Consider the following 27,843-nt stretch of genomic DNA (forward strand, 5'->3'; position numbering starts at 1 on the left):
AGGTGGGGAAACTGAGGCCCAGAGAGAGAAGGGATTGCCCAGGTGTGAGTTCAAATTGTTCCTTCTGTTACCTGTGTCCTGGGGCCCTGCCTAGCACCAGAGCTAACTACCGCTCACTTTCCTTCTATCCTGGCCTCCCATCCAGCCAAGGGCCTGGGAGCCCCAGCCTAATGATCCCTTGGAGGCAGAAGGCCTCCTTGGGTTGTTATCTTCCAAGGCTAAGGACCACGGAGCCTCTCCTGCCAAACGGGGCTCCCCTAGTCCGGGAAACTCTGTGGCTATGGGGAAGGGACACGGCCTGTCCTCTGCACCCCTGAACCTCAGCCACAACCATTAGCTGCAACGGTCCAGGTCCGTGCTCGCCCGAGACAGCGGCGCCCAGGAGGCCGGACAGGGCTGCAGTCACTCACGCGACCTCGTTCAGGTACATGAAGAGCTCCAAGGAGGTCTGGTGAGTGGTGCCATCCTTGACGTTGGTCACCTTCACGGGGACCCCTAGGGTGGGAAGAGAAGGCAGTGGGCCCCTGGGCCCGGCTCAGCAGAGGAGCCTGCACCCGCCACCCCACCCTCTCCCTCCTCCCGCAACGCCTTAAATGGATGTGACAGATATGGACTCCAAATGACTCCTTCAAAAGCCCTGTGCAGGTTGAGGCCTGCTGCAGGGAGAGAAGGGGCGAGAAAGCCCCCCAGAATGAAAGGGAAAATGTAATAAAAACACTCTCCCCCACCCTCCCATTCTCTTTGCCCCTTTTGCATTTAGGGGCTGTGAAATTGGAACCAGGCCCTGAACTAATTGAATTTCACGCTCCACCATTGTCTTACGCCGGGAGCACCTTCTGTCCCACCAGTCACCCGGGGGCCGCCTGGCCGAGGTGTGGCTGGGCTCAAGCACACACACACTCGCTCACACACACACACACACAGCCCCCTGCCACGTCTGTCAGGCGGACCCCGCGCCCCGACCCTGTACCCCAGACCCACACGCAGCCATCTGATTGATGGGGGTGACACGGTGCCCGCTCCAGCAGGCGAGGTGTCGGCAGCGTCCCTGAATCCAAGGAGCTGGGTCTGGGGTGGCAGGAGGGCAGGAGGGAAGGGGTTGGGGGGGGCAGTGGGTGGGTTCGGGGTTGACTTTGAATAGCAAGGGGCACTTTCTCGAGCGGTGTGAAATGAGCAATAAATGTATTGGGGCTAACAAGAGAGCTGAAACAGTGACAAAGAAAAGCTGTTCAAAGTTGGCGGCTAATCCCCCACCCATCTGCCCGGCTCATTACCATGGAGCGAGCCATCGGGTGCCAATCAGGCCTCAATAGCGGCTTTCGAGGCTTTATTAGCCAGGCGCCGCTTGGAGGGGCTTCGCTCAAGGCGCTGTCAGCCTCGCCATTCTTAACCCCCATTTCCAGGGGTTTTATAACTTGGTTGTAAATTGCTATTAAATGTAAGTCTGCCCAATAATGAACCTTAAGCCCCTCTCGCCACCCCCCGCCTCTCCCCTCTCCCTTTCTCTCCCTCCCGGTCCTATTATCGGCCTTCGCTGGGGCCTTAGATGGGGCCTGCCCGGGAGAAGAGGTGACATTGTTGGTGCTGCTGCCGGAGAAAGCCTCTTAGCCTTTAAAATAGTTAATAATTAGATTAAAACTTCAAATAAATTAACTAGAGAGTGAATGGGCACTGGCCAGGGGAGGGTTCCTCCCGTCTTTTTTTCTTCTTCCAGACAGTCCCCAAATCATGACAATAGGTCACGTTTCTTCTCCAGCTCAGCCCGCGGAGCTGCCCGGGTCCTTGGGCAGGGCTGCCGGAGCCTGGTGCCCGAGACCCTCTGCAGCCTGCCGCCTGCCTCCCACCCTCACGGGTCTCCGGGCTCCTGGGGGCCCCGTGCAGGGAGCCAGGAGATGCTGGTGGGGCCACTCCCACCATCTCCTCAGAGATGGTCCTCAAGGGAGGCTGTGTGCCTGCAAACAGGCCTGGGGGCCCGGCTGCCTTTGGGGGCCTCTTTGACCCCCAGTGGGTTGGGACAGATGGAGGGGAGCAAGGAAGACACTCGCTGACTTGGCCAGGCTCTAGGGAAAGGCCCAGAAGAGGCAGATTATTAAAGCATTCAGCCTCCGACACCCCATTCCACACACCATGCCGGGCACCTGTGAGCATCATGCCTGTGGGCCTGTTTTTAGATGAGTGCACCCAAAGCCCAGCACGGTGAAGCTGGCTGTCAAGGTCACACCAGCAAGAGGGAGAGTGGGGTCTGCAGCTCTGCTTCCCCACCGGCCTGAGCCTTCCCCACCCAGTCCTCCTCTCTGTGGTACCCAGGGTAAGGGCCGAGCATCAGAGCTGGGCCAGGCCTCTCCACGAGCCTGTCTCCCTCTCATCCCAGCTCCAGTGTGGGCAGCCACTTTGTGGACAAATGGACCAGCCCCCGCCTGGTCCTGGGATGCCCTTGTGCCCAGCACCACCTCCTCCAGGAAGCCGCCCTGATCTCTCCAGCCTCCTGAAAAGGTACCCCTTCAGGCCTTCTGAGCCCTCCCTCTGAGCCCAGGCAGGTTCGCCTTGCTTCTCTGTCCTTCCTCCAGGCCAAGAGACGCCCTCTCCCAAGCTCAGGCACTCGGGCTTCTTGTTGACAGCAGTGAGGAGGAGGGAGTGAACAGGACAGGCTCCACTGCCGAGGGGAGCAAGAGTGGCCACAGCTTTGAACGTGGGGTCAGAAGGGTGAGGCCCAGAGCGGCTCAGTGAGGACTGGCGAAGGCTTTCCACGTGGGGTCCCAGGGGTCCCTGAGGCCAGCTCACCAACACTGACTGTTTACTGAGGACCTTCTGGGATCAGGGCCTGGGGCTGGACGCTCCCTTGCAGGCCTCATTCTACCCCGGGAAAACAGCAGGCACTCTCTTTCATCCTCAGGTGAGGAAACTGAGGCCCAGGAAAGGTGAGAGGCTGTTCAGGGACTAGAGTGCTCTCATTCCAGACCTGGTGCCCATGAACCCAAGTGATGGGTGGCCGAGGGCGTGTTCCTCCCAAGCCTAGAGGCATCCATGGGTTGTACTGTCCAGGGAGGTGGGCTGTGCGGCACCCTTGAAACCCCTGTCTGAACTCCAGCTTCCAGGGATGCAGGGTGGGGGTAAAGAGGGCCTAGGTTCCCAGGCAGGGACGGAAAAGGAGCCAGGGCCCCAACAGTCAATCCCTTTCGACCCTTTTGAGTCCCAACAGGTGGGACGTTCAAAAAACATACCTTTTTTGAACTCGATCTCGAGAATGTCAGGGGTGTTGGGGGCTTTGGCCGGGTCCTGGGTCTTCGTGTAGAGACCTGGAGGCGCTTGGTTCTGACAAAAGACAGAAAGAGGTGGGAGGATGACATGCCAGTCCCCGGACACCCTACAGTCCACCTCCCGCAGGGATCTGCACCCCTCTCCTCCATCCACTTGCCCACCAGCTGGTGGGGTCCAGCAGATCCCCCGGTCCCCAGCCTTCAGCCTAGCATCAGTCCCGCTTGCCAGGGGCCTGGGAAACAAAGGGCTTGAGAAATCAGACAATTTTTCCCCTCAACTTGATCTCATCTTTTTCTTCGACGCCCCCACAGCTGGAGGTAGAATAGCAGGAGAGGAACAAGTCAGGCAGGAAAAAGTGTGACTTTGGAGGAGCGAGGCGGCGTTCCGAGGGCTTTCCAGGAGCGGTATGCACACTCTCGCCGGCTCGGGAATTGGGGTTTATTCTGCACTGACCGCAAAGCTAATGACTGCGTGTGACCCCAGCAGGTGCTCTGGCAAGCCGAGCCGTCCCCTGGGTCCCCAAGGTTAATACTCACAGGGAGAAAAGAGAAGAGCAAAGCAAAAACCCATTTGAAAACACATCAACCTTTATGTATATTTTTTCTTGGGCGTGTTGGAAAATGGGCCTCTCGTCTGATGCAGTGGTGGAGGGGCTGCGTGTTGCCTGGAACTCTTGAAATTCCCTCCCATCTTCGGAGGCCCTAGCTCCCCCAGGCTGCGGCTTGGACACTTGCCACTGTGGGGACTTGGGCCTCTTGGGCCTGACTGCTCAAGTCCGTCCTTTGGGCATCCTGTGCCTGGGGTTCTTGTTCACCTGCTGACATCTAGGAACTGCTGTCTCATTTTTGCTTTAAAAACTTTGCAGACGGCTGGGCGCAGTGGCTCACGCCTGTAATCCTAGTGCTTTGGGAGGCCGAGGCGGGTGGATTGCCTGAGCTGAGGAGTTCAACACCAGCCTGGGCAACACAATGAAACCCCATCTCTACTAAAATACAAAAGAAATTATCCGGGTGTGGCGGCATGTGCCGGTAGTCCCAGCTACTCGGGAGGCTGAGGCAGAATTGCTTGAACCCAGGAGGCGGAGGTTGCAGTGAGCTGAGATTGCACCACTGCACCCAGCCTGGGCGACAGAGTGAGACTCCGTCCCCTCCTCCGCAAACAAAACAAAACAAAACACCTTGCACACATTCACGTATCACTTCCCATCTGCAGTCTGAGTTCTCAGCAGCTCCATTTGGTAAGAAGGTCAAGCGCTCTTACCCCATCTACAGATGAAGAAATGGAGGCTGAGCGGGAGGGACTGGAGCTGCAACTGTGAGATCCGTGCTGGCAGAGACCACATGGGAGTTATATTCCCTGGCACTCAGGACAGGAGCCCTGTGAGGTCCTCACCAAATACATGTTGGATTTTACAGTGATGGGCAATACCCCCATGCCAGGATCAAGATCTCAGGCTGTGAGGCCTTGGGGAGGCTTAACTTCCTCCAGCCTCAGTTTCCTCATCTGTAAAATGGGAGAAAATGATACCTGCCCTTGGCCATCTTACAATTTAAGCGTATATATATATATACGCTTAAATATATATATATATGCTTAAATTGTAATATATATTAAAAATATATTTTATTTTTAATAAAATATATTTTTATCTTATTTATATATATTTGTATTTTATATTTATGTAATATATATTAAAAATATGTATATTGTATATTTTATTATATATTATAAAAACATATTTATATTAAATATATAATATATATACTTAAATTGTAATGTATATTAAAAATAAAAAACATTTTATTTTTAATATATAAGCATACATACTGTAATATATATTTAAAATATATATATATAAATATAGACAGATATGTAACTGGAAATGAAAACACACAAGAAAATGTCAGGGAAGGCCTGGTACAAACTGGAGTGTGCTCTGCAGCTGGAATTCACTCATGGGGGTACCTGCTCGGCCCAGCCTCCTTCTGCATGGGATGGGGCTACATAAGTACCCTGGAAGCTCACCCGTGGTCATTCGCCTGTGACTCTATGTTAGAGTGGCCAAGTACCCTGGTTTCTCCTGGTTTTAGCACTGAAAGTCCTTTGTCCCCAGAAACCTCTTAGTCTTGGGCAAACCAGGACAATTGATCCTTCTAAGTTCAGACAACGACCGTGGTGGATCCTCCACCCCCACCTCCAAGGGACGACGTGACTCAGGACCAGCTGTATCCCCGTGTCAGTGCCCATTTGTGGGGCAGGAACAAGAACCCAGAACTTTCCCTAAAGGCAGACTCCAGGCAGTAGGAGGGGCCCTGAAGGACCCCCAGCCTGATGCCTCTATAGACCACAGGGAAAGCCAAGGCTGAGAGGTGGCTTCTCCAAACCATGCTTTGGAAGCTAAACATAGGGACTCTTTCCACCACCTTATGCTGGTTCCCAGCTGCTGTAGTAACCTGGGCTGACAAGCAGGGTGAGGCCTGTGGCCAGAGCCAGCCAGCATCACAGCCATAGGCAGGCATCAGGGCTGGCCCACTGGGCCCTGCCAACTGCAGCATTCCCTGGGCACAGATGGGCCCCAAGGCTCATCCTCAGCAAAAAGGTAAAGTGAACTGGACTGGATCTTGGGGTGACCACACAACTCCACAGTCCCATCTCCAGCTGCCTGGGACTCCCCCAAGCCTCCAACCAGAGTGCCGGTACGAGGGCCCCACTCCCATCCAAGCCCAGCTCTCTCCCACCTCCACCTGCGCTGGGCCCGACTGCAACTGTTTTCAACGCGTTGCTTGTCACTTCCTCTCCCGCCACACTTCCTAAGGGAGCCCCAGACTGAAGTGGAGGCTGACAGTGCATGCATTTGGAAGGAGAGGGGATGGGAAGATTGGAGGACGAGTCTCTGCAGACCGCAGCGGAAGTCAGAGGCAGCTGTCGGGCGGGCACCTGACAGCGCCGATTAAATAAAATAACTAAATAGAAATAAAATGACATTTGCTTTGCATTCCGTGGTGGCTCGAGCGCCTGCCTTCTTTTTACTCTCCTTCCTAAAAGCCCAGTTCAAATGACAAATAGTTTGTTGCTGAGTATCAATGCCATCTATTTATCCCTCCCAGCGGGAGGGCTCACTTCCAATGTCATCTGTGGGGGGGCAGGGGAGGGAAGAGAGTGAAGAAAAGGAGAGAGAGAGAGTCGGGGTGGGGGGTAGGGGGAGAGGGCGAAAGAAAGCATGAAACAGGCCCCGAGAAGGAGAAATTGGAAGCAAATGGCCCATGAACTAAACCATGATGTAGAGGCATGATCGATGCCGCAAATGGTTTATTCATCCATCAGCTATGGCGGGCCGGCGACTGAATGAACTCTTTCACTGTGGACCGTATGAAGTTAAAGCAAGTAAATTTCTATCTTTCTTCGCATTAGCTGCCTCATTGCCCTTCAATCAGCCCTCACGGAGGCAGAAAATGGCTCAGCCATCTGCCTTCAAGCCCTCCCTTCCGCAGGTCTCCTGGCTTTTTTTGGAGAGGGGGAGGGGCACGGGTTCCCCGAGCTCTGTCCCCCTGAGCTCATCCCGAGGGGGACAGGGCTGCCAGGTCCAGGGATGCAAGGGCGCGTCCTGACGTTGAGCCCCGTCCGCAGCACAAAGCCCCTGGGGAGTCTGCATGGCTGGCGCAAACTCCCTTCCAGAGCGGCTGGACTCTGGGTGCCCCAGGCGTCTCCGCAGGAATTAGGTTTCCCCTTGACTCACACCCAGCTCAGCCCAGCCCAGCCTTTCTTGAGAGGGGTCCCCGAGAAGACTTTGGAGCCTTCTTCCCGTGAGGAGGGAGCATGGGACCCCCAGGTCCATGACTGAGGGCTTGCCCTGTGCCAGGCCAAGTGCTTTAGATGCCCCAGGAGGGAGGTGCTGTGTTTTCCCACCTTGGACAAGGGGTACTGGAGGCTCAGAGAGGTTGGGCAACTTGCCCGAGGTTGCACAGCAATAAGAAGAAAAGTTGGGATTTAGACTCGGGTTTCCTGTCTCTGGGACCCAAGTGTGGGTGAGGTAGCAGGATCCTTAATCCAGATTCTCTTTAGCACAGACTTCTCCACCCGATACCCTCATGAGACAGGAGGCCTGGGAGGGTGCAGGACCTGCCCACAGTAGCTCAGTAACCTACTCCAGGCCCGGGGGCCCTCCTGCACGGTCCGAGGGGCGATTTCCTTCTGGCCTTGCTCTCTCTCTCAATCCTGAGGTCCTCCATTCTGGGGGGCCTCCTCTCTGCCCCATAAGCTGCTTGCAGAGGCCATAGGCTGCTTGGAGAACGGCCAGGAGTGGTTGCCCGGCATGCTTGGGGCCCACGGGCCTGAGAGGATGCCCTGCCTGGAAGCCACTCCGCAGGCTCAGCCTCCCTGCCCCCCTTGGCGCTGACTGACTGGCTAATTAGGGTGGCTGGCCTGAGTGTTGTGGGGTCAGCAGAGCATGAACTAGAAAAACCTGTGACCAGCAGGCAGCAGCCACGCACAGGGCCCATCAGCCCCCAGCGGGCAAGGGTGGCGGCTCTCCTGAGTGACAGGTTTGGACAGGGAGGGGGCCATGGGCAGTAGGGGAACCAATAGCTGGAGGGCACCAGCCCCAGGGCCCGTTCCCTCGCCCCAAGCAGCTGGCACCCTGGGGCGCGTCACGGCTCCGGGCCTCAGTTTCCTCACCCATAAAGTGAGGCTGCTCCCAGCCGGTGTCCTAGGAACTGAGCCAGGGCAATGCCACCCCCGGCCCGCGCCCCAGACATGGTGGCTGCCATGTGATATTACAGCCAACACCGACCAGGGGGCGGCATGCGGGCGTGAGAGTGACAGATGCCCAGGCCCTGGGGGATCCCGGGCGGGGCTCTGGCGCTCCCCAATTTCACCAAACCTCCCTGGGCACCCTCCCCTCCAGCTGGCCTTCTTGGTTTCCCCAGGCCCAGCTGCACCCCCTCAGAAAGCACACTTTTCCCACCCCCAAACCAGCCTCCCCGGGGTGTGGGGCTGGCTGGGCTCGAGAACTAAGACACATTCCCTCAGGGACAAAGAGATTTTTCTCTTCCCATGATAGATTTGGCCCTGCCTCCCCCACCTCCCACAGTGGGCAGGGGTGGACACAAAGAAGCCCCCTACCCCGGGGAGAGAAACCCGAAACTTCAAACAGAGCTGAGGGCCCAGCCTGGCCCGCCCGGGAGGCTTGGGACGGGATCAGGGTGGCCGGTGGTGGCGGGTGTGCAACACGGATCCAGACAAATGGGGCCTGGGGCTCTCAGCCATGCCTCCCCCAGCCCCCTACAACCAAAACTCCAGCAGCACAGCCTGGGAGCTGGTGGGCACAGGCTGGGCCCTCCCCCAAGTGTCTCATCTGCCTAATTACTTCTTTATTGTCTCACAATCACACACTCTCTGTATGCTGCCCTGAGATATTTCCTTCCCCTGTTCATCCCAGCGGCAATTAGAAGAGGAAGGGCGGGGGGAGGTCTTCAAATGCAGCGAGGAGAGGGCGGGCAGAGGGGGGCCGGTCGGGGGGTCGGGGAACACAGGCAGGGCTTGGCCCCAGCCCCATGGCTGGCCCCCGTGAAATTTCAAATTAGGCTACAAATACATCAGACAGCATCGGCATGGAGCAGCTACCACCAAAGGTGGCCGGCTGGGAGGAGACGGGGTTGGGGGGATTACCTTGGGGTTCTCCAGGATTCCAGCCTCGTAGCTGCAGAGGGGAGAGGAAAGACAGGGTCAGCTGGGGAGGGACATGGCATGCCCCCATCCCCCAACACACACCCCCCGTTGTGCCCATGAGCCTGGTCTGCCTTTTACTCTCTGCCAGAGCATCTGCTGCCAACCTGTCTGAAACATTCTGGGCCCACCACAGTCACCCGTGGAGCTGCAGGTTGTAAGAAAGAGTTGGGGCCTTTCCCTGAGTCTTCTGGGGACTGCCCTGGGGCTCTGCACATTGGTGAGGGGGCCTCCGCCTTAAACACTTCCCCAGTGCCCCATCTGGGCCTGTTCTCCATCCTTGAGGTTTTAACCTTCAATGCCAACTCCTCTAAGAAGCCCTCCTTGATACTCCTGATGAGGCTGCATGCCCATGATCTATCTCCTTGACAATACTCAGCAGAACTGCAATGAGGGCAGTGCATGAGCTGGGCGCTTTGATCTCTGTCCTGCCTGAAGCCTCTCAGCTCCCCGAGGGCAGGGACCACTGGTGTAGGGGTCACCAGCACGTCCTGGGGCAGCACATGGCCATCCTTTGGAATGAGCCCAGGAGGACCAAGGATGGGTGGAGGGCGGGCATTTACCTGATGTGCATGAGGTTCTCGTCCATACTCCATGGGCTCTTGGGGGTGACCGGGATGGGTATCCCGTGTTGCTGCAGGAAAGAGAGAGCACAGGCGGAGGTAAGGCGGCTGGAAGGAGGTGTGAGGTCTGTCCCAGGGGCCCTGCTTTTTCAGAGAGCCCCAAACTCTGGCCCCCATTCAGACAAGACCCCAGCTACCTCCTAGTGTTGGTCACGGTCACCTCCCTGGGGGGACCCTATTGCTGGACATGTCCCAGAGAAACTGCAGGACCGTGCGTCTGCGATGCTGACCTTGGAGGTTCCTTCCAGAAGACCTGAAGTCTACACTTCAAGGACACCTGAAGCACTGAGCAAGCGCGCAGGTGCCATGCCCAGGTCTCCCAGCACCAGCCAACCAGCCCCGCTATCACTCTATGAGCTGGGGCTTGCGTGAACCCACTCACACTGTGGACCAGGGCACCTGGCACCAGATCCCATGCGGTGCTTCCTGTGGACCCAAGGACAGGTGGGATGCAGGGAGAGCTTTTAGCTCATGGCCCGTACCTCCCGGGGGCTCCCCTCCCTGGGTCTGGCACAACAGCCGCACACATCACTCTGCGGACCCTAGAAGGGAAACACCCAGCAGATCCCGGCTCCATGGGACTCGGCTCTGGCTCTATTTTGCTTCCTAAATGGCCTAGTCTGTTGTTAAGAAGAGGACACCCACCTCTGCCCAGGATGCCCAGGCTAGGAGGGCTGCAGGTCATGCATGGAAGGCCCACCTGACTCAGCCTTAAGAGGAGGAGGAAGATGAGGCTGGTTGCCCTGGTGACCCGCAATGCCCTTGGTCCCTTGATGATGCCCGACTGGGAATCCAGCGCGTGCACTCCAGCCTCCTCCTGCACTCGGACACCCGGCACTGCTCTGCTGGTCCCCACGGCTTACTGGGCACAGGGGGCAGTGAAGGAGCTCCACCCAGCCCCTCGGAGCCAGCGAGACTGGATGCTCTGCCTCTGACCCCCTTCAGTCCCTCAGCCCCACTGGGTCCCTGTGGGAACCATAGGCAGCCCCCACCGGGTCACCCCCCATCTCTCTCCTGAGGGTGTCCACCCCACTCAGGCTCATTCCCAAGACAGTGAGATTCTAGAGGCCTCCTCCAAGGAGCGGCTGTTTCCCCGTCACCACCTTAACTTAAAATGAGGCTAAATGCTCTGGGTTTGGGGTTTTCTAGAAAGCCAGGAGACTCACTTTAAAACAGCCTACAAGGCCAGGTGCGGTGGCTCACTTGAGTTCAGGAGTTCAAGACCAGCCTGGCCAATATGGTGAAACCCTATCTCTACTAGAGATACAAAAATTAGCCTGGCATGGTGGCAGGCGCCTGTAGTCCCCGCTACTTTGGAGACTGAGGCAGGAGAATCACTTGAACTTGGGAGGCGGAGGTTGCAGTGAGCTGAGATAGTGCCAGTGCACTCCAGCTTGGGCGACAGAGTAAGACTCTATTTCAAAAAAGAAAAAAAAAAAAAAAGAAAAAGAAAAAAATCACTGAGGGCCCCTAAGAGCCTTAGCTTGTGTAGGTCATCTCCTCAATAGTTACCCTATTATACATGAAAACTGAAATTTAACAAAACAAAACACAGCCCACGATCGACTCTAGAATTTGAGGACATTTCGGTCCACACACTCGCCCTGTGCCCTTGGCCAGGCATGGGCACCCAGACCTAGTGCAAGGCAAGGCTGGACTCACCGGCGGAGACGTCCCGGTGGCTTGCTGGGCTCCGTCCTCGCTCCTTACTCTCAGCTCAGCTGCTGGGTGCTAAGAAAAGCAGCCGGCCAGGCTCCATGGAGCCCCTGTTTTTGGGGGGTGGCGTGGAAACACCCTCGCCTCCCTTCTCAGCGGACCTCCCTCCAGGTGCAAGGAGAGGCGAAAGGGCGGGGACAAAAGGAACAGGCGCCCGTGACAACGACCCTCCAAGGACCAAAGAGATTTGTGTTTTCCAGCCTCTCTCTGTCCCGAGGTGCCCCCCTCATACTCTCATCGTAATTGAGGAGAGAAAACAAAACCATCTCCAACATGTAGACAACGTGAGACCATCCTGTTTCTAGCTCCCACCTTGTGGTCTGGCTTTAAAAAGAATAATAATTATAGCCAGGCTGGGCAGCATAGCAAGACCCTGTCTCTACAAAAAAAATGTACAAATTAGCCAAAGTTGGGTGCGGTGGCTCACACCTGCAATCCCAATACTTTGGGAGGCCAAGGAGGGTGGATTAGTTGAGTCCAGGAGTTTAAGACCAGCCTGGGCAACATGGTGAGACCCTGTCTGTAATAAATAAATAATTAAATAAATAAAAATTTAAAAAACCCAAAAATGAGCCAGATGTACTAGCACACGTTTGTAGTTCCAGCTACTCAGGAGGCTGAGGTTGGAGGGTCAGATGAGCCCAGGAGGTTGAGGCTGCAGTGAGCTAGGATTGTGCCACTGCGCTCCAACCTGGGTGACAGAGTGAGACAGTGTCTCTAAAATTTTTTTAAAAAAAATTATGGTGACAATGACAAGGATAGGGTGGTTCTGAGTGCTTTTCCGTTGGACGATGGGTGGGGAGAGGATGGCCAGGGAAGCAAATGCATGTTTTCTATGAGTCCTCTGGCACATTTTGGCCTTGGCTACCGAAGGGTCTTGAAAGCGGAGATTTTCAAAGCCCCATTGATTTTTGTGTCATCCAGCTCAGATCCTGCCTGGCTCGGAATTTTGGAGGAGGCCTCATTGCTGCTCAGTCATTCTGACATTTCCTGGGTGCAGAAACGCTGCCTCTGCCTCATTCTACAATGTGCTCAGATTCCCCACAGTCATTTCTGATGAAACCCGTCTCTAGGAGGAGGGTAGGTGGCCGAGGGGCCCATGCTCATCTTTCCCTGGCAAACTTTTCCTGCTCAAAAGGTTATTTGGGATGGAAGCTGAGCTCAGCACCTTCTCCCCAAAACCTGAGAAGGAAGGACAGCAGCGCTCCCGAGACTCATCTATGCTAGAAAAATCAGAAGCCGCTTTTGTCTGGGGACTTAACGGAAAGAAAGGGCAACGTAGGGGTCAGCCCTGCCCCTGTCTATCCAGGACTCGAGGCATGAGGGTAGAGCTGGGTGGGGGCTCCAATTCATTATTCTTAAAGATGAAACATGCTTCATATTCTGTATCATCAAGGAGACAAGCGGGAGAAACCTCGCCAACCCAGCTCCCTTAATAGGTCTGCTATTTGACAATTTGTTTGGCAACATATGGGCTTTGCTCTTGTAAACTCCCCTCTTAATAATAAAACAACAGATGGTGGAGAAGGTCTTCCCTCCCAGCACTCCAGGTCTTAATGGGATGCTGGCGGCGGGGGCAGGGCTGCGTCCCTGCCGCGTCCCCTACCACGCGGCACCTTGGCTGCAGCGAGAGCTCACAGCCAGCCTTGGCGACTGCTATTTAAAAACCTGAGCAATTTTCTGGTGTGTGCACTGAGTTGCTTTTCCCCGGCCTGATTGATTGAGGCTGTTTGTCAAGGGCTGCCATCGAGTCGCTAAAAAGAAAGGTGCCCTGGGGAGCGGCTAAGGTTCTTGATGCAAAACTTCTAATATGTTTTATTGCAACTTGTACTTCAAAAAGGGCTGGTGCCGTAAAAGGCTTTGTCTGTGACTGTCCCTTGGAGCGTCTACCTGTTCCTGGGAAAGAGCTAGGGGCAATTAGTATCTAGGGAATTGGGAGAACAGCTCCCGATCACATCCCCCAGCCGTCCCCCCAAGAGACACACACCAAGGGGGACACACTGCGGAGGTGGCAAGCAGAGCTCTGGTCTCTGCCTCCCGGGGAGCAGGAGAGTGAGCCCTGTGTCCTCTGACTCGGGGGACTGGGAAATGGCCTCAGAGAGGCTCCGCCCCGGCAACGGGCCTGGCAGATGACCACACCTCTGCGGGGTCGGCCCCAGGGACAGAGGCCACGTGTGTAGGCAGCCGGGGTGGAAGTTCAGTGCCCCATCACATGGGGTCAGTCCCGGCCTAGGCCACTGGCTCAGACAGCCCCCAGCAGGGACGTGCCCGGGGAGGGGGTTGTAGGGAAAGGTTGGGGGTGGTGGGGAGACTCGGCCATACCTTTGCGTATTCCATCAGGTCACTGCGGCCCTTGAACCGGTTGTAGAATTCGGGCATCCTCCAGGGAGCAATGACCTGGACATAGGACAATGGGTCAGAGCCGGGAGGGCCGAGCTGTGGGATTCCTCTGGCCTGTAGACTGCAGAGCTGACGTCTCCTGGGAGGGGCCCGTGGGGGTCTCTGGCACGTCCCCAGAGAGGATGCCGTTGTGGAGGGTGAGCAGGGAACACCATGAAGGAGGGGAAGGACACAGACTCCTGCACCGGGGCCGGCTGGACGGAGCCTGCACTCCATGGCAGAATGGTGGTATGTTGGCGGGAGAAGGGGGTCCCTGTTCCCTGAGGGCTCAGTCTCTCCAACCGAGACCTGAGAGTTTGAACTAGACGGGGTTCATGGTCCTTGCCAGCGTCTTCAGCCACAGGGCCACTGCCATGACCCAGGGAGAGTCCACAGAGCTACCGCCGCTGGCCTGGCCCCACGTGTGGTCGGGGGCCTGGAGAGGCATAGGCTGCCCCCCGTCCACTTCTCTGGGTGTGGAAGGGAAAGAAGTGGGGGAAGACTCAGCCTGGCTGAGGCACCAAGCTCGTTCCACCTGAGCCCCTCGGCCTGAGCTGGTAAAAAGAGCCCCCCACTCAGCCCTGGAGCTTACCAGGCCCCTGCCTCTGAGCAGGACTCGGGGGCGTGTGTGTGTGCTGGTAAAGACACCATTCGGTTGCTGGGCCGTGGAGCTGATGGTGATACAGGGCGATGGAAGGGGCCTGCCACCTCCTCAGCCCCTCCGAGCAGCCGTGGGAAGACTACAGCCCTATTCCCAGCTCCTGGAGCAGCTTGGCCCCTGCCCCAATCCCATCTCAGTGCCTGGGCTTGGCCTCTGCAGACAAAGACCTCGAAACTGGACACCCTGGCCCCCCAAGCTGCTGTGGGAACCGAGGGAGGGCCCCGTCCTGCGGCCTCGCCGGCAGCAAGTCAACAAGCAGCTCCTGTCCCGGCCACTCAGCTGCCTGGTGTCTGGGGTCAAAACAGATCATTAGAGCTCATTACGGCTCACCTCCAGGCCACGCAGCCCAGGCAGCTACCAGCTGGTTAAAGGCACGGGAAAGGGGAAAGAACAAAATGGAAACTCCTGTGAGCCCCTTGGGGGCTTAGGAGGGGCAACTCGTCCGGAGATTTAGCCCAAAGTGGTCTCAAAAGAGCTCATTCTCGGCCTGTGCTGTTCACAGGTGGCCACAATCCACGGGTGGCCATTCAGAACACCTGAAATCCGGCCAGCTAGCGAGATACGCCCGCATGCAGCACATTCTGGGTCTTGAAGACTCAACACGAAAAAAAAAAGACGGTAAACATCTCATTAATAATTTTTTTTTCCATTGATGACACGAGGAATGATAACATTTTGGATATATGGGTTTTGGTAAAACAAGTTATCAAAATCATGTCCCTTGTTTCGTTTTTCTATTTTTTAATATGGCTACTAGAGCTGGGCAGAGTGGCTCACGCCTGTAATCCCAGCACTTTGGGAGGCCAAGGCGGGTGGATCACGAGGTCAGGAATTCGAGACCAGCCTGGCCAACATGGAGAAATCCCAGGTGTGGTGGCGCGTGCCTATAGTCCCAGCTACTCAGGAGCTGAGTCAGGGAGAATCGCTTGAACCTGGGAGGCAGAGGTTGCAGTGAGATTGTGCTGCTGCCCTCCAGCCTGGGTGACAGAGTGAGTCTCCAGAAAAAAAAAAATCTCTCTCTCTCTCATATATTTATATATATATGGCTACTAGAAAAATTGGGCAGCTTGCAGTGGCAGTATGCATCAAAATCTCACTGCTCAGCCCTGCCCCAGGCCCTGCACATGGCACTCCTGGAGCTGAGTGAAGGAATGAACGTGTCCATTCATTCATGCGAAGACACAGGCCAGGTCCAAGGTCAAGCTGGAGGGGTGGGGGTGCTAGTAGCAGGCTGGGCAATACCCACAGGTGCCCTCCTGCCTGGGTGACATGCCACAGGCCAGGGTGGTTGACGCCCTGAGATCCTGGTGATTCCCACCCTAGGAAAGGCTCAGAGATGCTGGGGACCCGGTGCAGGCGGCCTGGGGAGGAGCCAGGCATAGCTGGGGGCTCTGACTGGGGCTCGGAGGGCTCTGAGCATCCCAGACGCCAGCAACCACATCTCAGAGCCACCCCTGCCCGCACCTGGGGATGCCAGAGCCACCCCTGCCCGCACCTGGAGTGCCAGAGCCATCCCTGCCTGCACCAGGGGATGCCAGAGCCATCCCTGCCCTCACCTGGAGTGCCAGAGCCATCTGCCCGCACCTGGGGAATGCCAGGGACGTGGCTGAAGAGTGGCAGGGACTCTCTATCCCATGCCCCGGCACCTGGATAGCACCTCCGGGAAGAATGAATGGCAGGGGAAGAAAGTATGTCCCCTGGAGCTGGCCCCAGCGACGGGAGCCTCCCCAGCAGGCTGTCCACCTGATGGGCACCCCTGCCACGGAGAAGATCCTGTGCCTGTCCTGTGCAATCTCCCAGAACCCTGCGCCCTCCTCCCCACCAGGGGCTGCAGCTGCCAGTGCTCCCGCTCAGGGGAGGAGCCACATCCTACCTTTATCTGGGGGGCCAGCGAGTAGCAGGTGAGCTCAAACCGGACCTGATCATTCCCCTGCAATGCAGAACAGAGGGCTGTCAGGAACCACAGGATGGGGGTTCTGGGGTCTGGGGGAGGAAGTGAGGACAAGGACAGTCCATGGCAGAGACAGAGCTGGGCAGAGCACGTACACATGTGGAGTCATGCAGCGTAGGTCATGTATGTGTGGGCACGTGGCAGGAGGGAGATGTGCACATCTGGGGACATGGCAGAGTACAGGAGAGGGCACACATGTCACATGGGTAGCTGCAGGGCACGTCTGACCCCTTGGGGCTGGAGGCCCAGCCACTGTCAAGACCTGGGGAGCCAGGCCCTGTTCCTGCAGCCCCAGAGCTCACACTATATATAGTCTCTTCCTCAAGGCTCCCATGTTGCTGACCTTGCCCAAATCAAGCTCACTTCAGGGCTGGGGCATCAGGGTGCTCGGACTCCCCCATACCCATACATTTGGGAACCCTGTCACCTCTCTGAGCCTCAGTTTCCCCATCTCTTCAATGGCTGGTTTCAGGGAGGAGGTGGAATGAGGTGACCACTGAAGGCCTTTTGCTCCACAGCTCTTCTCTGCACAGAGAGGGAAACTGAGGCCCAGAAAGGGAAAGGAACCAGCCAGGTGGACACACAGCCAGGGTAGGCCCGGGACCCAAGGTCAGGACCCCCAGGACCATGGCCACCCCCTCAGGCAGGTTGCCTCGCCTGCATCTTCTGTGGGCAAATGGAGACAGCCCAACACCCCCACTGAGCTGTGAACGCTACTCCCGACACAGCTAGGACCGCCGTCCACACTGATGCCGAGGGGGAGGAGGAGGAGGAGGAGGAGGCCGGGGTCAGCGCAGGCAGCCACCAGCCCAGCTCTATCCCCAGAGAGAAAATGGCTGCCCACGTCTCCTGCTTCCCCATGGGCTCGGCGGCCCGGAGGAAGACTTAAGCGCTGTGGAAATGACAGAGGGACCTTTCGCCTACTGTGAAAACTGCATGGGCGCAGCCAGGCAGCGGTGGGAATTACATGCTATTTTCCAGACTCTCGTCAGGTGGCACAGAATCCAGGGTTCAGCCTCTGCAGAGCTGGGAGCTGTGCGCGCGGCACAGGCCTCGGGCTGGCCTCGCTCACCCTCCAAACGGGCCCTTTAGTGAGCACCCACTGTGTGCTGTCACTCAGAGAGGCCCAGGGCCAGGGGGATTTTTAGCCCTGTTTCATGGATGAGGAAAGTGAAGCTCAGAGAGGTGCAGCCACTTGTCCAGGGCCACACAGCAAACACGCTCATCCTAATAGTTCACACTCAGGCAGCGGGGCTGAGCTCCATGCGTAATTAACTCACTGAATCCTTCGAGCAGCCCCAGGAGGCAGGTTCTGTTAGTCCCATCTTACGGATGGGGACACTGAGGTGGGGGTGGCCACATTTGCCTGCGGACCCCCGGCTGGCCCCGTTCCTGGAGCAACTAAAAGACAGCCTCGTTTTAGATGGTAAGGCATGGTCCCGTGTTGCATGGCCCAGCTATTTCCCCCGCACGGCTTCATGTTTCCCCAACACAAAGACGGCTTGTGCCTCACCAGCCAGGCACGGCCGAGCTGCTGTCTGCCCATCCAGATGCTGCCATGGGGACACCCATCTGTTCAGGAGCCAGAGACTCTCGAAGAGGCCAAACAAACGCTTCCTTGGTTCAAACTCTGCCCTCGTCTCAGGCAAGAGCCAAGGAGGCCAGTCCAGTCCTTCCCCTTCTGCACCCCAAGACCCCAGCACCAGGGCAGCTCCCGGCAGCTTTCCCGGGAGAAGGGGGATGTAGGGTCTCACACACGAGTGTCCGCATGCTGATATTAGTGCACATGTGTGTAAACATGTGTGTAAACACGGGCCCACTGGGACGGGGGGGGGCCTGGGGTCTCCCATCTGCCCTGGGCCAGCCACACAGATGGTGCCATTTACAAAACTCTTGCTCTCCAGTCAGAGTCTCAGAATCATATTTCCAGGCCCCTCTTCCAAAACCAGGGGGAGAGAGGTGCCCTGCAAGGGCCACCCCAGCTTCGGTGCAGCTCTCCGGGTGGGCAGGGGTGGGGCTGGCAGCAGGGCATGGGAGGGGAGAGTGGGGCTCAATTTCTGTACCGGGTGCCGTCTGGACGGGGTGCTGTGGGGGAGGCTGCCTCCGCCTCTGCCTCCAGGGCTGGGCTCTGGCAGTTCCTGCAAACAGGATGCCCTTCCCCCTCACATCCCAGGCCAATGCGTGCTCCCCCTGACATTTTGCTGTCACCTTCCCTGAGCCCAAAGACCCGAGGTACCTCGGTCCCATGATGGTATGCCCTGTGATGGCGCCCGGGGCGGTGCTGGGTGGATACTCAGGGGTAAATGCCTGAAGGCTGGACCAGCACCTCCAAGGCCTTGGATCCCCCAGCTCCCAGCCTTCCTGGTTCCCCACTCACACCCCCAGTTCTCGGAAATTGTCTCCGGAGGCTGTTGGGGGTTTCCTGGGTACTGTCATAAAGGGACACTGAGGCACAGAAGTAGGCGTTGCCTGTCAACCCCAGGAAAGAGGTGGCTGTGCCAGGTAGCACCTGCTGCGGGCATCCCTGGAGTCCATCCCTCTTGGGTCCTCTGGGTGTGAATGCAGGGACGCCCCCAAGTCCCGAGTGGCCACAGCACTACTTCGGGGGGCGTTCTTCTCAGAACCACGCCCTGCAGGACCAGGGTGGGAAACAGGACCCCGGTGGTGCCGCCACCTCCTCCCGCCTTGGTTGGCTCCCAAGGCCTCAAACACAAGCCTCTGGCGCCCTCTGGTGGCCATATGGAGGAGGGGCGCACACGGCTGCGGGAGGCTGTTCCAGGCTAAATGTGGGCTGGTCTGGCGTCGGGGTCTCCACGTGGACTTGGTAGCTACCCGAGCCAGAGCGGACCCACCCACACTCACCCACCCACCCATGCACTCCACAAGCCCTGAACGCCGCCCTACTGAACCTTAATGGTACCGTTGGAAAGACCTGAGGGCAGGACCCCTCCTAGAATTCTGATCCCCTGCCCTTGGCTTGTATGCCTCCTGGGACGGGGAGCTCACGATCCAGCTCATTCCATTAAGGCAGACGGGTCGGGAGCTTTTTTTTTTTTTTTTTTTTTTTGAGACAGAGTCTCGCTCTGTCGCCCAGTCCTGATCCTCTGGGTTCTCCCTCCTGTGCATTCCTTCTCTGGCACCAGCTTTGCATGGATGGCAGCACACACATGTCCCTGCCCAACAGCCCAGGGCCGCCCAACCCTCCTTGCCTGGTTTCCTATCATCCCATCACCCACAGCTGGAGTGACAGTAAAAACCAAGGCCGCAGTCTGTGTGAGAAGCTCTTCCCTGTCTCTTCCCCAACATCTCGCTGGGGGAATCACTGGCCACCTCCATCCAACCGGAGACCTCCTTCCGCTCCCTCATCAGTTGCCCTCGGGATGAAGCCAAACCTCCCGGCATGGCCTCCTCCCAGTCCTGGCCCTACTGCCTCCCCCACGGCAACAGCTCCTGCTCCACAGCCCCAGACAGACTGTCCTTCAGGGCCTCTTGGCTCTAAGCCTTTGCACAGGCTGTTCCCTCTACCTCTCACACTCTTCCATACCATTATTCACTCCTCTAGACTCATCCTTAGCCCCTGCCTGCTGCCCCTGCAGCTCCCTGGCACAGACCTCCGGGCCCGCCCCCATTCCTCATCACACATCCATTTTCTCTTCTTTTGCCAGGAAATGGGCTCTCTGAGGGTAGGCAGTGAGCCCAAGAAGTTCAGCACTGTGCCAGCGCCAGCAAGCGCCCAATCCCAGCAGACACCCAGTGCAAGCTTGCTGAACTAGTGCTCCAGTGAAGAAATGAACACTTGGACTTTCAAAGACATGACAGGTGCCATCCTGGTGGGTGGCTGTCTCCAAGGCCACCCTCAAATCAACCGTGTCTCCTCCCATCATCATCTTAGCTGTGTGTGTGTCCCTGCACCACAGTGAGCAAGGACCTGTTCCCACCATCAGCACCCTGACCAGCCCGGGTCAGGGTGAGCTCCCAGTCACCGGGGAGTTTCTGAGCCTTCTGACTGTGGGGTTGGTAAGCAGTCAATTCCTGTACCAGGCTCTTGGCATGCTGTCCACTGACTGGAAAAGCTCATGACTTGAGTCTTTATAAAAACATTGGCCAACAGTTGCCAACATTGTCAGGAATCTGGTTTCTCAAGGATCGCCTTCTGAAGGGCAGCAGGCAGGGGGCTTCCTGTCTTGCACCCCACGGGGGCCCTGCAGTCTGCACTGGGACACACGGCCTGGAGGGAAGGGGTGTGGGACGGGTTGATGTGTGTTTCCACAAAATGATGGGTTCAAGTCCTAACCCCAGTCCCTCCGAAGGTGGCCTCGTTTGGTCTTGACAGAAATAACCAAGTTAAGGCTGGGCATGGTGGCTCACGCCTGTAATCCCAGTGCTTTGGGAGGCCAAGGCTGGTGGATCATGTGAGGTCAGGAGTTCAAGACCAGCCTGCCCAACATGGGGGAAACCCTGTCTCTACTAAAAATACAAATATTAGCCGGGTGTGGTGGGGTACACGCCTGTAATCCCAGCTACTCAGGAGGCTGAGGCAGGGGAATTGCTTCAGTCTGGGAGGCAGAGATTACAGTGAGCCGAGATCGAGCCACTGCACTCCAGCCTGGGCAACAGAGTAAGACTCTGTTTCAAAAAAAAAAAAAAAGAGAAAAAAAGAAGTAACCAAGTTAAGATGAGGTCATTGCAGGGCCTCATCCAAGGCAGGATATCCAAGACTGGGGTTCCTGTAGCAAGGGGAAGGTAAACAGACAAGCAGAGGGAAGACGATGCGAAGACAGGAAGAAGACAGCTTGGGAAGACGGAGGATGGGAGTGACACAGCCACATGCTAAGGGACACCAGAGGCCACTGGAAGCTGGAGAGAGGCCTGAGCCAGAGGCTTCCTGGCGCCCTCAGAGGCTGCGTGGCCCTGCCCACGCCCTCACTATGGACCTCAGGGCTCCAGAACCCTGAGGCAGAACAGTTCTGTGCTCTAAGCCACCAATTTGAGACATTTTGTTACCCCAGCCCTGGGAAACTAAGACAGGGCATGACCCCCATCTTGCAAATGAAGAAACCGAGGTTCAGGAAGTGGCGAAGGGCCCTGGCTGAGGACACACGGCGAGCCGGCAGCAGAGCTCGCCTTTGAACTCCACTCTGCCAACTTGGGGTTTTCAACACTTTCCTGTGTGTCCTCTGGGGGACTCACGCAGTGACCTTCATCAGTGCAACCTTGGACAATGTCCCCAGGCCTCAGCAGCAAGTCTGCCAAGTGGGGTGACATTGCTCCCACAGCAACGGGTGGAGGTGAGGACTCAGAATGGGCGTTCAGGTGCCGCAGTGCACGGATCACAGGGGCGAGCTGTTATCCATCTCACTGGGATCTAAACAAAGCTGTGCAGCCGCCTTGCACCAAGTCTGCCCCTGAGGCACACCAGGAAACTGCTCGAGAGGTGCTCATCTCCTTCCCACACCCCTCCGCATCTCCCTCTGCCCGGCCCTTCCCAGGTGCCTCACCTTTCCTGTGGCGCCATGGGACACATACTTGGCCCCCTCCCGCTGGGCGATTTCCACTTGTTTGCGGGCGATGCAAGGCCTGGCGAGAGAGGTGCCCAGGAGGTAGCGGTCCTCATACAGTGCGCTGGACTGGATGGCCGGCCAGATGAACTCCTCCACAAACTCCCTGCTGACATCCTCAATGAACACCTATGGGAAGAGAAGCCCGGAAGGAAGAAGTCGGCAAGGACAGGGGCCAGCTGGCATCCAGAGCCCCAGGGGCCTCAGCTAGCTGAGAACTACAAGGGGCCACCCAGGCTGTGCCTGGTACTTCTCCTTCTGCATTTGCAGTAGACATCATTCATCAACCCCAGCACACTGCACTGTTACTCTCCCTCCTGCACTCATGGCAGACATTGCTAATCAATAGCTTGTTTTTTTTTTTTTTGAGTTGAAGTCTCACTCTGTTGCCCAGGTTGGAGTGTGCAGTGGCTCAGTCTCGGCTCACTGCAACCTCTGTCTCCCGGGTTCAAGCGACTCCCCTGCCTCAGCCTCCTGAGTAGCTGGGAATACAGGCACGCGCCACTATGCCCTGCTAATTTTTGTATTTTTGGTAGAGATGGGGTTTCACCATGTTGGCCAGGTTGCTCTCGAACCCCTGACCTCAGGTGATCCACCCGCCTCAGCCTCCCAAAGTGCTGGGATTACAGGCATGAGCCACCGCGGCCGGCCTGCTCATCAATCCTGATGCACTATTCTGTGAAACTGGATGTGACTTATAAATCCGCCCCAACAAGATAAGACTTAGTTGTCACCTAAGATCTCACAGCAGTAGTTCCCAACCAGAGACGGTTTTGTCCCTGTGGGAGGTGGGAGTAGGGGAAGCATCTGGAAATATCTGGATATATTTTTGGTTGCCACAACTGCCAGGTCGGGGGTGAGGGTAATTCTGGCAGCTAGTGGGTAAAGCCTAGGGATGCTGCTAAAATCCTCCCATGCACAGGACGGCCAGCCACATGGAAACAGTGCCAAGACTGAGAAACCTCCATCTAGAGGAATGGTTCTTGAAATGTAGACCCCCAGGCGTTCCCAGTGACTTTTCAGGGAGACGCTGAGTGAAATTTTTTTTTTTTTTTTTTTTTTGGAGACAGGGTCTTTCTCTGTCACCCAGACTGGAGTTCAGTGATGGATCCTAGCTCACTGTAGCCTCAGCCTCCTGGGTTCAAGCAATCCTCCCACCTCAGCCTGGGACTACAAGCATGTGCTACCATGCCTGGCTAAGTTTTTTATTTTTTGTGGAGATGGGGTCTCACTATGTTGCCCAGTTTTCTTCATAGACTTCAATAAAACAAGGCATCACATAGCAAGGAAGCCCAGGGAGGCTAAAAGAGAAAAACAAACAAGCCAACAAAAAACAGGTTAATGCAGAAAACAATTACAGGAGTCCATCTGTTTTCTGTTAAGCCAGACATTAAAGAGATTCGCAAAAATGGAAGCCAATAAGATTCTTACTAAAATTTTTTGTTTGAGAAAATATTTTTCATAAGTATAATGTTACTTATGTTAACATGTACCGTTTATTTAAAACATTTCAGCTTTTATTTCTTTCTTTTTTTTTTTTTGAGACGGAGTCTCGCTCTGTCACCCAGGCTGGAGTGCAGTGGCCGGATCTCAGCTCACTGCAAGCTCCGCCTCCCGGGTTTACGCCATTCTCCTGCCTCAGCCTCCCGAGTAGGTGGGACTACAGGCGCCTGCCACCACGTCCGGCTAATTTTTTTTTTATGTGTTTATTAGAGACGGGGTTTCACCGTGTTAGCCAGGATGGTCTCGATCTCAGACCTCGTGATCCGCCCGTCTCGGCCTCCCAAAGTGCTGGGATTACAGGCTTGAGCCACCGCGCCCGGCCTCAGCTTTTATTTCTAACATGATAAATATCAACAGATATTATCCACAAAATCTCTCTAAGGCCTTCAATAATTTTTTTTTTTTTTGAAACGGACTCTCACTCTGTCATCCAGACTGGAGTGTAGAGGTGCAATCTTGGCTCACTGCAACCTCTGCCTTCCAGGTTCCTCCTGCCTCAGCCTCCCGAGTGGCTGGGGCTACAGGCATGTGGGGTTTCACTACTACAGAAACCAGGCTGGTTGGCCAGGCCGATCTCGAACTCCTGACCTCAAGAGATCTGCCCTCTTCAGCCTCCCAAAGTGCTAGGATTACAAGCGTGAGCCACTGCACCCAGCCAAGCCCTTCAATAATTTTTAAGAGTCGAGAAATTCTTAGTACTGCTTTTGCAACTTCCTGTGTCTATAATTATTTTGAAAAAATCCTTTTAAAAAATGAAATAAAAGGCAAAGAAAAGAAAGCAATTGGGACTAAGGATATATGAAAAACATTAGGATAAGTGTGTTTTGTTTGTTTGTTTGGTTGGTTTTTTTTTTTTTTAAAGATGGAGTTTCGCTGTTGTCGCCCAGGCTGGAGTGCAGTGGCATAATCTCGGCTCACTGCAACCTCCATCTCCTGGGTTCAAGTGATTCTCCTGCCTCAGCCTCCCGAGTAGCTGGGATTACAGGCACCCGCCATCACGCTTAGCTAACTTTTGTATTTTTAGTAGAGATGGGGTTTCACCATGTTGGCTAGGCTGGTCTTGAACTCCTGACCTCAGGTGATCCACCTGCCTCGGCCTCCCAAAATGCTGGGATTACAGGCATGAGCCACTGCTCCTGGCCCATCCTAATGTTATATGCAAGAAAATAAATATGGAAAAACTCCACGTTAATTAGAGTGTAGAGGGTTCCTAAGACCCAAAGGTTTGAGAACTGCTCATTTAAAGGACAAAAGCCGAAGGCGTGCACAAAGCCCCTGCTTCCGCGCTGCTGAAAATGCACTCGAATCTTCAACACTCAGAGCTCTTTCACCCCGTCCTGGGCTACTGCTCGGACAACCCCTCTCCTCCAATCTTCAACACTCAGAGCTCTTTCTCCCCGTCCTGGGCTACTGCTCGGACAACCCCTCTCCTCCAATCTTCAACACTCAGAGCTCTTTCTCCCCATCCTGGGCTACTGCTCGGACAACCCCTCTCCTCCAATCTTCAACACTCAGAGCTCTTTCTCCCCATCCTGGGCTACTGCTCGGACAACCCCTCTCCTCCAATCTTCAACACTCAGAGCTCTTTCTCCCCGTCCTGGGCTACTGCTCGGACAACCCCTCTCCTCCAATCTTCAACACTCAGAGCTCTTTCACCCCGTCCTGGGCTACTGCTCGGACAACCCCTCTCCTCCAATCTTCAACACTCAGAGCTCTTTCTCCCCGTCCTGGGCTACTGCTCGGACAACCCCTCTCCTCTCCAGCACTTGGGAGACACAGAACCAAGGAGGGACATTCTAGTTCCGGGCCTGTGGCCAGTAGGTGACTTGGGACTGGGGCATCCACTCCCTCATTTTAACATGCTAATTTTAACATGTCCATTTTAACATGCTAATTACCCTGACAACCTTGCAGAAGCACCCCACAGAGGGGATCAGTTCTGACCCGGCAGGTGGGCTGGTGGCCTTGCACATCATCCCTGTTATGTCCCCTGCTCACTCCCCCAAATGAAGGGGCACAAGTGGCAAGGGCTTCTCCATGGGGAGTGAGCACATGTGAGCAGGGGTCCTGATGACCCTGTTCACCATATATGTCCCGTATGGGACAGGGGTCTGCCTGCCACATGCCTAGATTCACAATCAATGCACCAGACTCAATGAGTTTTCTGATTCTGTTGAATGAATGGAAGAATGGGTAGACAGAGAGATAAAAGAGGGAAGGACAGGTAGGGGGATGATGGACAGATGGATGGATGATGGACGACAGATGGATGGATGGATGAATGGATGGATGGATAAATGGTGGATGGATGAAGGATGGAGGGATACACGGATGGGGGATGGATAGGTAAATCGCTGGCTGTCTAGATGAATAGATGGATAGACAATGGAGGGATTAATGACAGATGGATATGTGGATGGATGGATGGATGGATAGTGGGATGGATGGATGGATAGATGATGGATGGATGGCTGGATGGATGGATAGATGGATAGATGATGGATGGATGCATGGGTAGATGATGGATGAATGAATAGATGATGTATGGAAGGATGATGAATGGTGGATGGATGGATGATGGATGGATGATGGATGAATAAATGGATGATGGATGGATAGATGGATGATGATGAATGGATGATGGGTGAATGGATGGATGGATGGATGATGGAAGAATGGATGGATGATGGATGGATAGATGGATGATGGATGGATGGATGGTGGATGGGTGGATGGATAGATGATGGATGGATGGCTGGATGGATGGATAGATGGATAGATGATGGATGGATGCATGGGTAGATGATGGATGAATGAATAGATGATGTATGGAAGGATGATGAATGGTGGATGGATGGATGATGGATGAATGGATGGAGATGGATGGATAGATGGATGGATGGATGATGGGTGAATGGATGGATGTATGATGAATAGATGATGGATGATGGGTGGATGGGTAATGGATGGATGAATTATGGATGATGAATGGATGGATGGGTGGATGGGTGATGGATGGATGGGTGGATGGATGATGGATGAATGGATGGATGAATGGGTGGATGATGGATGAATGGATGGATGGATGATGGATGGGTGGATGGGTGGATAGGTGATGGATGGATAGGTGGATGGATGATGGATGGATGGATGGATGGTTGATGGGTGAATGGATGGATGATGGATGGATGGATGGATGGTTGATGGGTGAATGGATGGATGGGTGATGGATGGGTGATGGATGGCTGGGTGGATGGATGGATGGGTAATGGATGGATGAACGATGTATGATGAATAATGGATGAATGAATGGATGATGAATGGGTAGATGGATGATGGATGGATGGATGATGGATGGATAGCTAATGGAGGGATGAATGATGGATGGATATGTGGATGAGTGGATAAACAGAGATAAAAGAGGGTGAGTGGGTGCATAGATGGACAGAGAGATAAAAGAGAAGGGTAGGTGGGTGGGGAAGAGACACTCCACCTGCATGGGAAGGTGAGTGGGTGGAAGGGGGCCTGGGGGAGGCAGAAAAACAAGAGTATTCACACACCTGAGAGCAGATCTCACACTCTTAGAAGCAAGAAGACACATTGGAAGGGATGGGATCCCTGGGGCAGGAGCATCCACCACTGCCCCTCCACATCACCGCCCCACTCCCAGCCCAAACCCCTGCCTCCCGCCTGGTACCTTTTTGGCCCCAAGCTTCAGTGCCTTCTTCCTGGCTTCCTCGAAGTCTTCCTTCTGGCCAATGTTGGCCTGAGGAGCAGAAGCAGAGAGGCCCTGTCAGCTGCTGCGGGGAGCCCTGGGTTCGCACCGTCCACATACAGCAGCCCCCCACCCATCCCCTGCTACAGAAAAAGCTTCCATTCCATGGCCAAGTCACAGTAAGAAGGAAAAAGCACAAAGTCCAAGGCTTGGAGAGGTGAGATTCTTCCAGGAGGTGAGACAGGTAGCTGGATTGCAACGTGGCGCTGGCCGGTGGCTTCCGTGGGTTGGAGCACTGGCTGAGCCTGGCCCTGGCCACATAGGCTGCAGTCGTTGCTGGAAAAGTCTAGGGTTCTCCTGAAACTCATCTGTGTTTTCCAGAAAACTCTTTCTCGGCCAGTGCAAAGATTAGCTTGTCAGGGCCTTCCTAGCCTCCAGCTCTCCTCCCCAGTCAAAGACTGGGCCATCCTAAGGCAGCTGAAGAGGCGGGAGGCAGAGAAGCCCGTGCTCAGGAACTTCCAGCTCTGTCCCTGCGCCCGGTGCCCTGACCTCGGGGTCCGACGGCCCCTGTCTAGACACTGCCATGCTTCCTCCTGCCTGGACTCTGGCCTGCTGCCCAGATCCTGGCCTCAGCCCTCGCGCCCTTTATTCTGCTCACCAGACACTGGAATGTTGCCAAAGCCCAGCTGCAGGTGCTTCTCTGAATCACATTCAGCTTTTAAATCGCCCAGGTGGTAGCCCAGGGCTCTATACGG

At 55.6% G+C, this 27,843-nt stretch overlaps 1 protein-coding gene across 8 annotated transcripts in view; it reads right to left on the bottom strand.

Moving 5' to 3' along the window:
• The window catches only part of ASS1 (argininosuccinate synthase 1), a 57,900-nt gene that overhangs the window by 21,542 nt on the left and 8,515 nt on the right, over positions 1 to 27,843 (bottom strand). For 3 of the 8 annotated variants that reach the window (XM_077967836.1, XM_077967833.1, XM_077967834.1), the window contains 9 exons: positions 27,071 to 27,139; positions 21,811 to 21,999; positions 16,235 to 16,291; positions 13,644 to 13,718; positions 9,546 to 9,616; positions 8,926 to 8,956; positions 4,519 to 4,584; positions 3,222 to 3,312; positions 411 to 495 (listed from right to left, as the gene is read on the bottom strand). In XM_077967836.1, the coding sequence (XP_077823962.1) occupies positions 411 to 495; positions 3,222 to 3,312; positions 4,519 to 4,584; positions 8,926 to 8,956; positions 9,546 to 9,616; positions 13,644 to 13,718; positions 16,235 to 16,291; positions 21,811 to 21,999; positions 27,071 to 27,139 (734 nt within the window). Of the gene's footprint in view, positions 1 to 410; positions 496 to 3,221; positions 3,313 to 4,518; positions 4,585 to 8,925; positions 8,957 to 9,545; positions 9,617 to 13,643; positions 13,758 to 16,234; positions 16,391 to 21,765; positions 22,000 to 27,070; positions 27,140 to 27,843 lie in introns of all 8 variants that reach the window. The other 5 variants (XM_077967839.1, XM_015116554.3, XM_077967838.1 and 2 more) reach the window with 3 other exon arrangements.

This window comes from Macaca mulatta, chromosome 15, assembly GCF_049350105.2.
Source record: "Macaca mulatta isolate MMU2019108-1 chromosome 15, T2T-MMU8v2.0, whole genome shotgun sequence".
Classification (NCBI taxonomy): domain Eukaryota; kingdom Metazoa; phylum Chordata; class Mammalia; order Primates; family Cercopithecidae; genus Macaca; species Macaca mulatta.